This window comes from Linepithema humile, chromosome 6 (assembly GCF_040581485.1).
Source record: "Linepithema humile isolate Giens D197 chromosome 6, Lhum_UNIL_v1.0, whole genome shotgun sequence".
In the NCBI taxonomy this organism is placed as follows: domain Eukaryota; kingdom Metazoa; phylum Arthropoda; class Insecta; order Hymenoptera; family Formicidae; genus Linepithema; species Linepithema humile.
The window spans coordinates 22,818,091-22,833,281 of record NC_090133.1 but is presented as its reverse complement, the minus strand read 5'-3'; the positions used below and the strand labels follow the sequence as shown (position 1 = coordinate 22,833,281).

Below are 15,191 nucleotides of genomic sequence, written 5' to 3'. Positions count from 1 at the left end.
TAAATAATATATTAATATATTAATTAATTTATCTCTATTTATCGTAATTTAATCTCTTTTAGTTTCTATTGTTCCAACTTCTTGTGATAAGTTTGCCCGTCAGTTATTTAATAATAACTATCAATAATCCTTACTCGATAGTTGGAATACCAAGTAAAATTACATCTTGGTAATAACAATAGAGGTAATTTTACTTGGTATTTCAATCACTGAGTAAGGATTACTGATATTCATTAATAGGTAACTATTGGGTAAACCTATCAAAAAGTTGGAAAAATCCCTTATTTTGATTCAACACCCAAGATTTTTGCGCCCATAAAATACGTTACTGTATTCATTACTGCAGCGCTGATGACAAACAGCCTGTTTAGCAATAACATGGATAAACTTCATTTATTTGTTACAAGGGTTATAAGATAAGCAAGTTCCATGATCAATTCATGTTTACACATATTTATACATTTCTTAAAGACATATGTATTGTGTATATCAACAAACACGAATTTGTGTTATCAAATTGTATCGAATGCAATATTAAATAGTTTACTATCAAATTAAACAGTATGAGTTTACATTGGAGAATACTTTGTGGAATAAAACAAAGGTATTTATATTATTTTTATCATTTTCTAATAATAAAAAAATATAATGTGTCTTAATTATTTTTTTAAGAAGTTTGATATTTGTAACATAACGGATTTCTATATAAATAACGTTTTAAACTTTTACGAATTTTCTTTCCATTAATTTGTTCATTGCAGATCACAGATTCCATCGTTACAAGTTCTTATAAAAGATTATTCTACATACCAACAATCTTCTACGAGGAAAAAATATGAATCTTCCAAGAATACAGAAGATCCTATTATGTTGTATGCAACATATGTTGCTGTTGCTGCATCAGTTTTAGGCATATCTTATTTCATTTCTAAACATAGAAGAAATGTTTATGCTCTTAATGTAATACAAAATGTACAATGTGGTCAATTTCGGAAGGATTTAAAGACTTATAGCTTAGAAGAAGTAAGAATACATGATAACAAAAAAAATCGTATTTGGGTTACCTTTAAAGAAGGTGTATATGATATAACAGAATTTGTAGACAAACATCCAGGTGGTTCGTCAAAAATCATGATGGCAGCGGGAAGTTCAATAGATCCCTTTTGGTCAATTTTTGCAAATCACAAAACATCTGAAATATATTCATTGTTAGAATCCATGAGAATAGGTAATATATCAGAAGAAGATGCTAAAAATGATGAAAACGACTTGCATGATCCATATGCAAAGGAACCTAGCAGGCATAAAGCTTTAATAGTAAATGGTAGTAAACCTTTTTGTGCGGAACCACCATCTACAGTATTGGTTGAGAGTTTTCTTACACCAGTGTAAGTATATATATACAAATTACTTTTCTTCATAATTCATGTTTTATACACATGTATGCTAATGTTGCATTTTTTTTTCAGTGATCTTTTTTATGTTAGAAATCATTTACCAGTGCCAGAAATAGATTTAAAAGATTACACATTAGAATTAGCGATAGAAGAAAAAATAAAAAAGACACTTGACTTTAAAGCAATAACAAAGTATAAAAAATATACTGTAACAGCTGCTGTCATGTGTGGTGGAAACAGACGTTCAGACATGTCAAAGGTAAATTTAAAGAATTATTGTTTGAAATGCTCAAGTTAACAACAAGCACTTATATAATTGTTTAATTTGTTCATAGGTAAAGAAATTGAAAGGTATCAACTGGAGTGTTGGTGCTGTTGGAAATGCAACATGGGCTGGTGCACGATTGTGTGACGTATTAAAAGATTTAGGAATCAATGAAGATGAATTTGATCATGTTCAGGTATTTTCTTCAGAAAAAATAACTTATAATATTATCTTGAATTGCAAGCTGTTGTAAAAGTTATGTATTTTATCTCAACTGTAAGCTCAATTTACTTTTTAGAAATTAAGTAGAAAAATATTTTTCTATTTGGTTTAGTTTTTATATTTCTAATTCTAGTTTCAATTGTTATCATATCAAATGTTGAGAGAAAGTCTCTCCTCTGAAATAGAATCATAACTTGTGATATATATCTTGTATACTTGTAAATAATCAGCAATCTGCATTAAAAATGCATTGATGACATTTGTTCATTTTAACAGTTTGAAGGATACGATTTAGATCCATCTGGCACACCATATGGTGCAAGTATTCCTATTGCCAAAGCTATGGATCCGAAGGGAGATGTAATTTTAGCTTATGAAATGAACGGTGAACCATTAAGCAAAGATCATGGATTTCCGATTCGAGTAATTGTTCCTGGTGTTGTTGGCGCCAGAAATGTTAAATGGCTTAGTATGGAAAATTTCAAAATTAATTTGATTGCACATACCTACTGAACATGTACTTACAATCTTCAAAATATTTAATCAATAGGTAAAATTTGTATTTCAAAGAAGGAAAGTCAGTCACAGTGGCAACAGGGCGACTATAAAGGATTTTCACCAAGCACAGATTGGGACAATGTAGATTTTAGTAAGTCGCCCGCGATACAAGAAATGCCTGTAATATCTGCAATATGCGATCCACAAAATTCAGAAGTAGTTGAAGTTAAGAATGGAAAAATACAAGTGAAAGGTAAAGATAAAAATGAGACAATTATATGCAACGTTATTATAAATCATAAAAATAATAAACTTGATTTGTTAAGGTTACGCATGGTCTGGTGGTGGTCGAAAGATCATTCGTGTCGATGTAACAAATGACAAAGGTAAGAAAAAAGTAATGAGACTAATTCAATCTAACTCATCAATTTTTTTCAAATTTTAATTACAATTTTTTCTTACTATTTAAAGGAAAGACATGGCACACAGCACATTTGACAGAAGATCTCAAGGCAAAACAAAGTCGACACTGGAGCTGGTCATTATGGAAAGTGGAGCTTCCTGTTGACAAAAATGTTAATGAGACTGAAATTTGGGCAAAAGCAGTTGATTCTGCATATAATGTTCAACCTGAAAGTTTCACAAATATCTATAATCTTAGAGGATTGCTGTGCAACGCATATCACATAGTTAAAGTTAAATTAAAGCAATAAATCAATTTGTTACTTTTTTTATCAATTATTTACATTTTACATATTTACTATTTTATCAATTATTTGTTTCAAATTTTTACTTTAAAAATTCAGAAATAATCTATAAAAGTTTATGAAAAATGTATATTGATTATATTACTAAATATAATGTGCAATTTACGAACTTATACAATTTACAAAATAAAATTTTATAAGAAAAGGGAATATTGTGAAGATTATGTATAAATAATCCCCCTGCAATCATGAGTTTTATATCTTGCATGTTGTATTATTTATTAATTTTTTTTATAAACATTTTACAAAAATCTATCAAAAATAACTCATTTTTTTGTATATACAAATATTTTATCTCATATACTTTGAAAGCGAAACGGGAAGGCAATTTAAAACCGAGAAAGATAGTTGGTTTACAAGTCTTTATCTCGCTCTGACCTATAGTAAGAGGCCGCAAAATGCTAACTAAAAAAAGTGACATCTTGTTATAAGAGAGAGTGAGTTAAACACTTACAAATTAACTATTTCTCTTACTCATGAACTGCTAACTTTTGGCTTCACTTTTTAAACAGAATATTCTATTTACATCGTCCTTGATATTGAAGGTTTAACTTAGCTTAGTGTGGCGTGACAGGGCGGTCCCCTAACCTGAAATATTATTTTTAACCATATATTTTTACAAAACAATAATTTTCTCCGTTACATTTTAATTATTCGTATGATACATAACTCTTCTAAGTATTAAAAAGTTTGGTGAGAATTAACTCTGATTAATATGTAATATATTATTTTTAATCATATTCTACAATTTGATAACAGCTCACAATAGATCTTAAAATTGGTTTATTTAGACCTTGTAACATTATATTGAAGTTTTAAATGCATATTTTACAATAAGGTCTGAGATTTGTTTTATAAATATATATGTATCAATGTTTTACTTTGAAAGAAGAAAATTGAATAAATATGTAAGATATATAATATTTCTCTCAAACTTTTAGAAATCAATTCTAGAAAAATAGAAAGTTGTGAATATCTTATATTTGTTGTTATGGAAAAATTATATTCATAATACAATTAATTCTAAATGTGTTTCTAGATTCTGATTATGAGCAGAAAGTAATTTACTATACCAATGGCTATGAGAAAAAGGAGCGGCTCTGGTGCCAAACGTCAACACAAATGCAAACTAGTACCAATCTATGAGAGTTTTTTCAAAGGAGAAGATTTAACATTAGCTCACCCAAATTTTTGGAATGAACTGTTTCTCATTAAACCTATGGTATATTTTTATTATATATTATTAGTATATTTTTCAATAAACATATTAAATACATTTTGCTTAAAACAGTAATGTTTAAAGCAACACTAAGTATATGATCGATAAAAGATATCTATGTAATTTATGTTGATTAGAGATGCATAATATAATGTTTTAGGTACCTCATATCGAAAATGAAATTCTACATATGACATCGGAACAATTAAATGCTAGTAAAGAAAATCTAAATGCTTTGGTGTGCCATTGTGTTGACACATTAGTTGACGAGCATCCATTTAGAATAGTATATGCTCTGCAGACTTTAGCAGCAGTTATCCAATCTATGTACAAGAAAGCCAATCAAGGAGACTATGGATTTAATTTAATAGACATTCTTGTAGGCTTTGATTCTGCTGAGCAAAGGATGACAACATTAATGCAACATTGCAATAATTTTTTAACAGGTAAAATATGTAGCAACAATATCATAATATAACTATTATGTTTTACTTGGATTATACATAATTGTAGAGTTTTTTTTTATTAATTACATAGCAGACATTTTTTTCAGAAAGTTTAAATAATTCTGTTAAACATGCTTGATTCTAGAAAATTTAATAATCTAAAAATATTTTGTATAAAATACAAAAAATAATAAGAAAAATTTGGTTTTTAGGCGAATATCCAGATAGTTTAAAAGCTTTGTGCCTGAAATTATTGTTAATAATAGTTACCGGTATGGATAATATCAGCCAAAATACCTTACTGGAGTATGTGATGCTAAACAGTGTTTTTGAATCATTAATTCAAGTATGTTAAACATTTATGAGTTATTATTTTTCTACATTTTTTCAAGTGAAATTTTTATAAATGCAACACATTTAAACTTATTTTAACAATAGCTTATTTTATTTTATTGCATAGTTATTGAGAGATACAGCTGCTAGAAATCGTCATGGTCATGACGCAGTTTTGTTATTAACGCTTCTAGTCAACTACAGAAAATACGAAAGTGCAAATCCCTATATCGTTAAATTATCAATTTTGGACGACGAGTTAGCTCTTAATGGATATGGACAAGCTATATCAAGTTCATTAACAGAGTTTTGCCGACAATTTGCTCAACAAAGAGCAGGTATTGAAGAGTAAAGGAATGGGCGACTTTTAAAGTATCTTCTATATTGATATTAATATAATACGATGTACAATCATGCGCAAATGACTTTTAGGGCAGTAATATAATGTGATATTTTCAGAGATACAGACGTCTTGGTTGTCTTCACTAACTAGTATAGTCGGTAGTATGTTTGTCGGAGAAGAAGAAACAAAAACGCAACAAGTTCGTGCAAATAATGCTTTATTGTTGGCTCTTTACGAGGCGACACATTTAAATCGTAATTTTGTAACTACTTTGGCCTACACGCAAAGTGATACTAGTGCACCTCCATCACCGAATAACACTTTGGGCCCAAACGCAGTGGCCCCTGGTGCTTCCTCGCCAGATGTGCTAGCTCAGCCGTTCAATTTACTGGCAACGTTTTTGCAATATTGGTGAGAAAATAGAGATTAATAAAATTACTAAATATTTGATAATTTATATACTATTTAATAATTGTGAAACATCTGTTTGTGTTACAGTTCGATAGTTATGCAAGTTATTAGAACAGAGGCCATAATGAATAATGTAAAGTTATGTTTTTTAATATTAAGCTGTATCGCGGAAGATCAGTATGCAAACAGTTTGATGCATGATGCGAATTTAGCATTCAGAGTTCAATTACACAGAGTGCCCATGCATCATAGAAAATTGCAGGATAAGGCAGCACCCGCTCAACCACTTGCAGCTACATTACTTGGTATGTTTCAGTATATGTTGCAGAAGTTGCAGTTGATTTTTCTGAGTGCAATAGAAATCATATTAAAACAGGCTTTAGTGTCCAAGCTTATAAAATATTATATGGCTTCATTTTAAATGTATTATGACAAAGATTATTTGTGTGTATTATTAAATTATAGATCTGCTCGTCGAGTTCATAACATCGCATATGATGAAGAAATTTCCTCTCGAATTATATCATCAATGTATTGGCGTTTTACAAAGGCTGTTGTGTTATCAGAAAAGATGTCGCGTTAGGCTTGGTTATCAATGGCGAGATCTTTGGACCGCGTTAATCAATCTACTGAAATTTTTAACGACACATGAAAGCCATCTTATCAAGAAAATGAACATATTTCCTTTAGCTATTCAGGTAAATAAGATACTTAAGGAACTGCGTTGTTGTACAATCAAACAAGATAATATTTCTATTTCTCTAATAGGTGGTAAACATTTTAAATTTCTTTATTACATATGCTGATACATTCCTATCATCACCCAACAGTTATGATGAATTATTTTACGAAATTATTCGTATGAGACTTATTTTTACTAATTTAAATGCTATGGGTAAGTAGCTGATAAAAGTAGATGTAAAAATTTTTTTAATGTCACAAATGAAAGAATGATATTTTATCATGAGAAAATGTGGAAATATCTTAGCACTTAGGTATTCAACCAGTGAGTCGTACGAGTATAAAGGATACGCACTCAAATTAACGAACTCTCTTGTCAATGTGAGAGATATAGTAAATCATTTCCCACCAAAAATAGCTGCTTGGCTAGCGAAGGAAAGCTTATCCACACCAACGGAACAACAAATTTTAGCTGTTATAATACAAAATTATGACAGTCTTGCTTTAAAACTACAGGATAATTTGGATCAATACGAGAGATACTCTGAAAAACCTAATCATACTGCGTTCTTTGAGGAAATGGTAATTAAACAGAATCTATTAATTTATATACTTTATCTCCCAGTATGCCATCCAAATGTGTATATGGTAAGTTGTTTGATATAAAACTTGTGACATAAGAATAATATACATACATATATTCATTAAAATTTGATAAATATTAAATATATTTTAAACATTATTATTTTCACAGGTAACTGGAGTGATAGTGGATACACGAACTTCGATAGATCTTAATACATTAGATACGCAAACTATATTAGAAGAGCTTTCAAATATTTCATAATGTAAAAGCGTATATATTGCAATATATTTTCAACATTTTGGTTATTGTATTACTATGTAATGTATGTTCCTAAATTCCTAATTTCTTTTCCTAAGTTTCCAACCGGCATCTTTTCTAAATTTCTTAAAGATTTTTTTTTTAATCATGAGAAAAAGAATATTGGGATTGAACCCATTCAGATAAACTCTCTTATAAAGTTTTACGTCCTAAAAAAGACATCTTTAAGATGTCCTAAAAATGTCTTTAAAAAGACGTCGTTTTTTAATGTCTTTAACAATTGACATTTTAAATTTTGCAACAAAAATTTTCCAAAAATTTTAAAAGACGTTTTAATTATTCAAGTATTTTACAAGCATCCTAACACTCAACAGTAGCCCAGAAACATGTAGAAAAATTAAGATTACCCGCTGGGCCGACTAGAAACGCTCTATTTTAGTCGGAATTGAAAAATTGTTAACAGGAGCACACGATGATGTAGGAGCTCACTCAAAGCAGTGCCACTAGTCGGTACACTTACCACAGAGATACAGTCGTTATGTCGTTTTAGCTAAACAAAAGATGACACTACTCCGAGTGAGCTCTTACCGCTCCTTTATTATCATGTGTTCCTGTTAACAATTTTATAAAATCCCACTAAAATGGAGCGTTCCAACATGGCTGAAGCGAGAAGCTCACATGTACGTGGCTTGCGCATGCTGCGGTATACCCTTCCCTGTTGCTTGCTGCTTGCGTCTCAAATCTGGCGTCACTGGTTACAACCAGTTACACCTCTTTGATCACTATTGGATCACTATGGGTGCATTCGTTTATGCAGTTACTGCCGCAGATGTCGTTCGTTTACTCCGCCTGCGAAAACGACTGCAGCGCAGTTTGTCGTTCGTTTACGCAGGGATGTATCCCATCTGCGCAGGTACTTTGGAGGTCCTGCTCTGGATGCTCTGCTTGCAGTACTGCGTAAACGAATATACGCAGTGCAAATATAGTTTAATTATCTGCATCCGCATGATTAACTCAAATGTAAAAATGAATTTTATTAAAGTGAAAAATGAAAAAGGGGAAGAACAACTCCTCGAAATCGATCCCGCAAAAGTGAAAATAATCCACAGTAAGTATTATATAATGGAAAAATTTTTTAAAGTTTACGATATTTGTATTTACAATTAAATTAACCTAAAAATGCACACTAGAATATTATTTTGTAATAAAAGTCTTCTATTACAATTTCTCGTACTGGAATAATATGTATTACTGGTGTGCAATTATTTTTTTGAATCTAATCTATTCTTTACTACTTACTTATGTTTCTTTGTATAATCACAATTCATAGATTTCAACAATCGTCAAGCTTTTCATCCAATTGATTTAAATACAATTGCAACAACTTCTGAATCTTTATTTACTATTGTTCCATCTTCATTTGCACACTCACATCCTGTTAACAATATGGAAAAGTTGCTTGTCAAAACAGAAACATCTTCACCATCAGTAGAAAGTAAGTAATCAAGGAAATGAATATGTTTATATTGTTTTCTATTACGCATGATTTATAATCTTCTATTTTGTTTTATTTTATTGTTTTATTCTATTAAATTTTATTCTATTAAATTCTATTTTATTAAGAAAAAAATACAGTAAAGGAAATTAAATTATTCTTGAAAGTCATTCCGAAGATATTATAAGTAAAGATATTTATTTCATGTACTTTATTTATAATTTTAGATGTTTCTAAAGAGAACTGGACAGATGCAGAAATACAGCTTTTACTTGAACAACGTCTTAGTATGAACGATAAATTCGAAAATCCAAACAGCCGAAAAACACCATACTGGAATTTAATTGTTAAAGCTTTTGAAGAAAAAGGATATAAAGTTAAAGTACAAGATTTGATGAATAAATGGAAAAATCTCCTAGTTACGTACAATCGAAATGCAAGTAAATTAAAAAAGACTGGTGAAAGTGCAATTACTTGGAAATATTTTCAACAAATGCATGAATGTTTTGCGACAAAAAAGAGTGTAAATCCTCCTGAAAAATTACTGGGTTCAACTTTCAAACCGGAAACACTAACTCTAAAGGATGAATTAATTCTAAAGGATGAATTAACTGATGACACAGGTAAAGAAAATGCAAATGTCATAGAAAAGAAATGGAATTCGAAAATATTCACTCTATTTTATTAGTTAAAAATATTTATGATTTTAGATGCCTCTACAGAAAACTGCACAGAAGCAAAAAGAAGAAAAAAAAATTTGCCGAAGAAAAAGAAAACCCAATTTCAAGAAGAAATGTTGCGAATTGTCGAAGAAAAAAAATCACAAGCATTAAAACTGAAGATAGAAATGTGGGAAGATAAAAAGAAAATTGCAAAAAGCAAAATTGAAGCGATAAACAATCTTGCAACAATCTTAAAAGATATACAAAAAACCGCACAACATACAATGACTGAGTTATATATAATATTAATATTTATATATTATATATTATTTTAAGTATTTCTAGTATTTCTAGTATTTCTAGTATTTCTCTTTTCTTATAAGTGTTACTAAGTCCAATAATTTTAAAATTTGTTTAAAGAGTAATACTTTAAATTGTCGAGGCTTTCTGATTTTTTTTATGACAGCTTTTGTGCTAAAGACAAATAAGCGAAAGTTTTTTTTTGTAGTTATGAAAAGTTAAAAAATTAATATGAAGTTTATGTTACATGTTATAAGATTGATATAATTTTCGTAGAGACATATGTAAAGAGAGATGTGTGTGTCATTTTGAATATTTTCAAACTTTTGTGCAACTTATATGCTATTTAAATGTTACTTTTATAGGAAAATTCAAAGACTTCTTTCACATTGTGATCTCTTTAGCTAAAGGTTTTTTTTTGTTTATTTTTAGATTCCTATATTTTAATGAAATATCTGTGTTTCATGCATTAAAAATGTTACCATAGTTTCTTACCATAGTAAAACTTTTTTATTTTGCTACATATTAAAATAATACGTTTCTGATACAATCATTATGCTTCACATACTGAAAACATGTATTCCAATATATATGTTGATATATGTATTTTACTGAATATAATGTAATACATTACTTTCGATGTATTTGTTAGACTAAAGTGAAATAAATGTACACCAAATGTTATAAGATTGACATATAATTTATTTATTTATTCGTATTTGTAACAAATTCTCATAAGAATTTATACAAATTTCCTCACGTCTCAATATAAATTTGCACATGTTCTATTTCTTACTACAGAATTTATTTTTTTTATTTGTTGTTCACCTATTCCATTTCATCTTCTATTCATCTTCTATTCATCCACAAAGTGTCTACAATTCTATTTCTTTTATCATTAGCTATTTCCAAAATGGCATTGTCCTCGTCCTGGTCTCTATTTTCTTCCTCACGTTCATCGTCACTTAATTCTGTTTCATCATTATATCTAATGCATATATTATGCAGAACACATGCAGCAACAACAACTATTTTCATTTCATTCATGAGATACATATTTAAATATTTTAATCTTCTAAATCTAGCTCTCAGCTTTCCAAATGCCTGCTCAATGACAACTCTCTTTGAACTTAATTTTTTATTATACAGCTTTTGTCTTGGAGTTAAGTGACCATTATTACGAAATGGTGTTAGTAAATAAGGTTGTAAAGTATACGCAGAATCTCCTATAATATGAGTTCCTTCCGGTAAAAGTGTTGGATCTTCTGCAAGTGCTTGACCAATAGGACTTTCCCTCCATACTCTCGCATCGTGAGTCGCACCAGGCCAACCAATAAAAATATCAATAAACTGACATTTTGCATCGCAGATCCCTTGTAGAATAATTGAGTGAAAACCTTTTCGATTATAATAACTTATAGGATCATCTCTTGCAGCTGGAATTTCAATATGCATTCCATCAACTGCACATGCCACGTCTGGAAAATTATTCGGTCCTCTGAGCTCGTCAAACTGTTGTCTTATACATTGAAACTCTGCCAGATTTGGCCAGTGTAGATATTTATTCACGATACTACACAGAGCACTGCATACATCAAGAAATATTTTATGTGTAGTACTCGAGCTTAAATCGAATAAATTACTGACTTCTCGAAAAGAATCTTGATTTGCCAGTAACCATAATGTTGACAATATCGCTTTCTCCAATGGTACATTAGGATGGCCTCCTTCATTGTTATTAGGTAGCAATATAAGCCCAATTGCTCTTCTTACAATCTTAAACAAAGTAAATTTATAAAATTAAAGATGGACTATACCATACATTGCTTGTAAAATACAACCTTCTGATTTATATACTACTTACTTACCTCGAAAGAACTTCTCGTAAGGCGAAAATGAGATTGAAATGTTTTATCACGCATACAATAAATTGTACCATAATAATTGTCAACCTTCGGTACTTTCATGCGTTCCTACAAATAAAAAAAATTCAGCGTTGTGATACATATTATTTATATATATAATTTTTTTAATTAATTAATTTTTAATTAATTTTAATTAATACAATAGTCTCAAAAGCCGATATCATATAAAATAAAATTCAAATGAAAACGCAAACAGTCTGCTTATAGTTGTTGTGAACTTGAAAAAGACAGGATTCTAAACATTGTTTTCACTAAATAATGTTTTTAAAATAAAATTGCTCAATCAACAAATACAGGCTGTTTGTTTTTTCATTTGAATTTCAATTTTTTAAAAATATATATTATTATTTTTATAAGTTTCTAAAATGTCAAATAAACTAAAAAATGAAACAATACCATATCATCCAGCAATAGTAGTTCTTCATCAGAACTGTCCGACCATAAATCAGAGTCTGAGCTACTGTCACTGTTGGTTAATTCTTCCACAGCACAATGAATAACATTCAATATTCTTTCCATTGTAGTTTCTGAAAATTAAATTTTTTAAATAAAATGTGCTTAAAGATATAATTCACAAAAAATTAACACCTAACTTTTAAATATAATCATAATAATAAATAATAAATTAATAGATCAATATCTCCATAAAAATATGATTCAATCTAAAAATTTTACCTAATCTAAAAATTTTATTACATTTTAATTGTTCGAATATAAATTTACGTTTGTTTTAAAATCTTCTCTTTACTTACATTATATTAAAGTTTTGCTTAGATTTCCTTGCAAAATATAGTATGTTTTCCAGCATAGGACACAAGTTGACACAAATCGACACAAGTATCACTCTGTCTGTTCGATATTCAATGAGCAACAGAGAGAATAATACTTTTGTGTCGCTTGTGTCTCTTGGTGGAAAACTACCATGATCCGAGCAGTCATTTACGCAGATGTGCGTTCGGTAAATTAGGTCACGTGACTAGCAGATGATAAACGCAGTGGATGCGCTAACCGCTGCATAAACGAATGCACCCTATGTTTACATCGAATAGAAGTAATCTACTTTTTAAACACGTGTAACTCGGATATTTTTCGTGTGTATATTGATAGACATAGTTAAAAATGGCAAATAAAACATTTAACTTAAGTAGAATGTCAAAAATATTTCAACCTATGACAACCGGATTACTCGATACTGGAGAAAGTAAAATATCTAAAAGTTATAAGGTATGTATATTTTCAAAATAATAAGTTAGCGTTTTCTTAATACAAGGAATAAATTAACACAATTCTTTAATATTTACAATTATTTATATGTTGAACATTCAAATTTATTACAAAATTTGTTAGACTTATTTCAGATCTGTATCAAAAAGATATTTTTTATGATTATAACTAAATATTGCTTTTATAATTCCTATCAGTATGATATAAACTTAAAATTGAAACCGATATAAAATTTTAGTTTTAGATTTTAATGCTATGTAAGATTAATATTATTTTCAACAATAAAATTATTTGTTCATAGAATTTTTATTACAATTTCAGCTAATGATCAGTTATGGAATTATTAAACCTGTTAGCACTGGTATGTATGCACTGTTGCCTTTGGGAATGCGAATTTTGAATAAATTGATAAATTTGGTGGATAAAGAAATGGCAAATCTTGGCGCAGAAAAAGTACTGCTTCCAACATTAACTTCTGCCAATCTTTGGAAGAAATCTAATAGATACAATTCTAGCAAACCTGAATTATTTACAGTTAAAGATAGGCATGAGAAAGAATACATATTAAGTCCAGTAAGTAATATATTAGCAAGGATTATGCTATTGTACATTTAAGTTAGAATTATTTTCTTAAAAATTGTTTGAAAAAAATGTCATACTATCTTACTACTATTATTATCTACTTATGCCAGTTTATATTTAAATGATTCAAATAATTTAAAATATGTCATTTTATTCCATAATATATAAAGCTTACAATAAAGCGTACTGTCGAGTATTTCTATGTTATTATAGACATATGAAGAAGCTATCTGTGACTTAATATCATCAACAGGACATATTCATACCAAATCATTACCCTTGAGGTTATATCAAATTTCTAGCAAATGGCGAGACGAAATGAAGCCACGGCTTGGTCTTCTACGCAGCAGAGAATTTATCATGAAGGACTTGTATACATTTGATGCTACTTTGGATGACGCACGACATACATATGACTTAGTCTGTGAATCTTACAATAATATTTTTAAGCAGATCGGTATAAAATACGCAAGAGGTATTCACTATTTTTATAATTACACATACACATATAATATGTATTTATAGATGCATAATCATAAAATTAGAAAGACTTATACTTGGCAAATTATTTGATAATAGTTATTAACAGTCATAGGTGATGTGGGAACAATTGGAGGCTTAATGTCACATGAATATCATTACATATCTGATATTGGTGAAGATATTATATTTCAGTGCCCATCGTGTCATTTTTCCATTAATCAAACTGTTTCCGAGACAACAAGTTGCCCAGAGTGTAAAAGCGAACTACATCAAAATTCTTCTGCTGAGGTAATGTAAGAATTTCTGTTTAAAAGAAATTTAATTTAACTTCTAAAATACAATTTTTTAATATAATATTCTGAGAACTCTGCTGAGCATAGCTCATATAAATATGATAATTGCAGGTAGGACATACATTTTTATTAAATACAAAATATTCGGAGCCATTAAAAACAATGTATAAGGAACAAAATGAATTGAAACCTGTAGTGATGGGTTGTTTTGGTCTCGGATTGAGTCGTATCCTTGCATTATCTGTTGAAACCTTATCAACAAATAATGAAATAAGGTGGCCTGTGAAATTAGCACCATATACAGCATGTATCATACCACCAAAGGTAATAACATAAATGTGTTTTCATCAAGATATTTATTGGAATCTTTATCAACGAATTTGCTTCATTATATATCGAACTGATTTATAGGATGGAAGTAAAGAAGAAAGTACATCTGTCTACGTTGAACAATTGTATGATGTTCTTTGCAAACACGATATCGATGTAATATTGGACGACCGTACACATTTTACAATTGGTAAACGATTTATGTTTGCGCGTGCATTAGGCTATCCTTACATAATTGTTATTGGCAAAGCAGCAACCAAATCGGTACCTTTATTCGAAGTCCATGATTTGAACAATTCGATACATCATGAGTTATCGTTCGAACAGATAAGTAATTATTTCGAAAATATAAATTTTAAAAATTAGGTAAAGATATGTATAGTATGTATGTAGAAATATTAATATACATCGTATATTGTATATACATTTTGTATAAATTTACAATAAATATGACTATACAGCTTTATAAAT

The 15,191-nt window shown here is 29.3% G+C and overlaps 5 protein-coding genes across 8 annotated transcripts; 4 read left to right on the top strand and 1 right to left on the bottom strand.

The window, feature by feature from the left end:
• The first annotated feature begins 255 nt into the window (after positions 1 to 255).
• Positions 256 to 3,299, top strand: shop (shopper). Its single transcript, XM_012368210.2, has 8 exons — positions 256 to 604; positions 762 to 1,388; positions 1,470 to 1,656; positions 1,733 to 1,858; positions 2,161 to 2,353; positions 2,435 to 2,635; positions 2,709 to 2,768; positions 2,854 to 3,299. Exons 1-8 carry the CDS (start codon positions 564 to 566, stop codon positions 3,093 to 3,095), a joined length of 1,677 nt encoding a protein of 558 aa, XP_012223633.1. The 5' UTR covers positions 256 to 563; the 3' UTR covers positions 3,096 to 3,299.
• A 178-nt stretch (positions 3,300 to 3,477) lies between these two features.
• LOC105673007 (armadillo-like helical domain-containing protein 3) lies at positions 3,478 to 7,478 on the top strand. Of its 4 annotated transcripts, none has more exons than XM_067356757.1 (11): positions 3,478 to 3,586; positions 4,189 to 4,371; positions 4,529 to 4,814; positions 5,027 to 5,160; positions 5,275 to 5,485; positions 5,607 to 5,901; positions 5,989 to 6,206; positions 6,367 to 6,599; positions 6,670 to 6,796; positions 6,890 to 7,230; positions 7,337 to 7,478. In XM_067356757.1, the coding sequence occupies exons 2-11, from the start codon at positions 4,225 to 4,227 to the stop codon at positions 7,427 to 7,429; spliced, it is 2,085 nt and encodes a 694-aa protein (XP_067212858.1). In that variant the 5' UTR covers positions 3,478 to 3,586; positions 4,189 to 4,224; the 3' UTR covers positions 7,430 to 7,478. The 4 variants fall into 4 exon arrangements, with proteins under 4 accessions (XP_067212858.1, XP_067212859.1, XP_067212856.1 ...); XM_067356758.1 differs by lacking the exon at positions 3,478 to 3,586 and adding an exon at positions 3,682 to 3,842 and having other exon boundaries at positions 6,890 to 7,164; XM_067356755.1 differs by lacking the exon at positions 3,478 to 3,586 and adding an exon at positions 3,682 to 3,842.
• A 610-nt stretch (positions 7,479 to 8,088) lies between these two features.
• ProRS-m (prolyl-tRNA synthetase 2-like protein, mitochondrial) lies at positions 8,089 to 15,190 on the top strand. Its single transcript, XM_012368211.2, has 7 exons — positions 8,089 to 8,224; positions 12,844 to 13,032; positions 13,354 to 13,605; positions 13,828 to 14,089; positions 14,204 to 14,385; positions 14,502 to 14,714; positions 14,802 to 15,190. The coding sequence occupies exons 2-7, from the start codon at positions 12,928 to 12,930 to the stop codon at positions 15,084 to 15,086; spliced, it is 1,299 nt and encodes a 432-aa protein (XP_012223634.1). The 5' UTR covers positions 8,089 to 8,224; positions 12,844 to 12,927; the 3' UTR covers positions 15,087 to 15,190.
• LOC137000398 (uncharacterized) lies at positions 8,105 to 10,893 on the top strand. Its single transcript, XM_067356764.1, has 4 exons — positions 8,105 to 8,534; positions 8,757 to 8,921; positions 9,149 to 9,544; positions 9,632 to 10,893. Exons 1-4 carry the CDS (start codon positions 8,105 to 8,107, stop codon positions 9,916 to 9,918), a joined length of 1,278 nt encoding a protein of 425 aa, XP_067212865.1. The 3' UTR covers positions 9,919 to 10,893.
• LOC137000399 (putative nuclease HARBI1) lies at positions 10,733 to 12,759 on the bottom strand. The gene is made up of 4 exons (XM_067356765.1): positions 12,561 to 12,759; positions 12,205 to 12,335; positions 11,752 to 11,856; positions 10,733 to 11,659 (listed from the first exon to the last, which is right to left on the bottom strand). The coding sequence occupies exons 2-4, from the start codon at positions 12,325 to 12,327 to the stop codon at positions 10,733 to 10,735; spliced, it is 1,155 nt and encodes a 384-aa protein (XP_067212866.1). The 5' UTR covers positions 12,328 to 12,335; positions 12,561 to 12,759.
• Position 15,191: the final 1 nt, after the last annotated feature.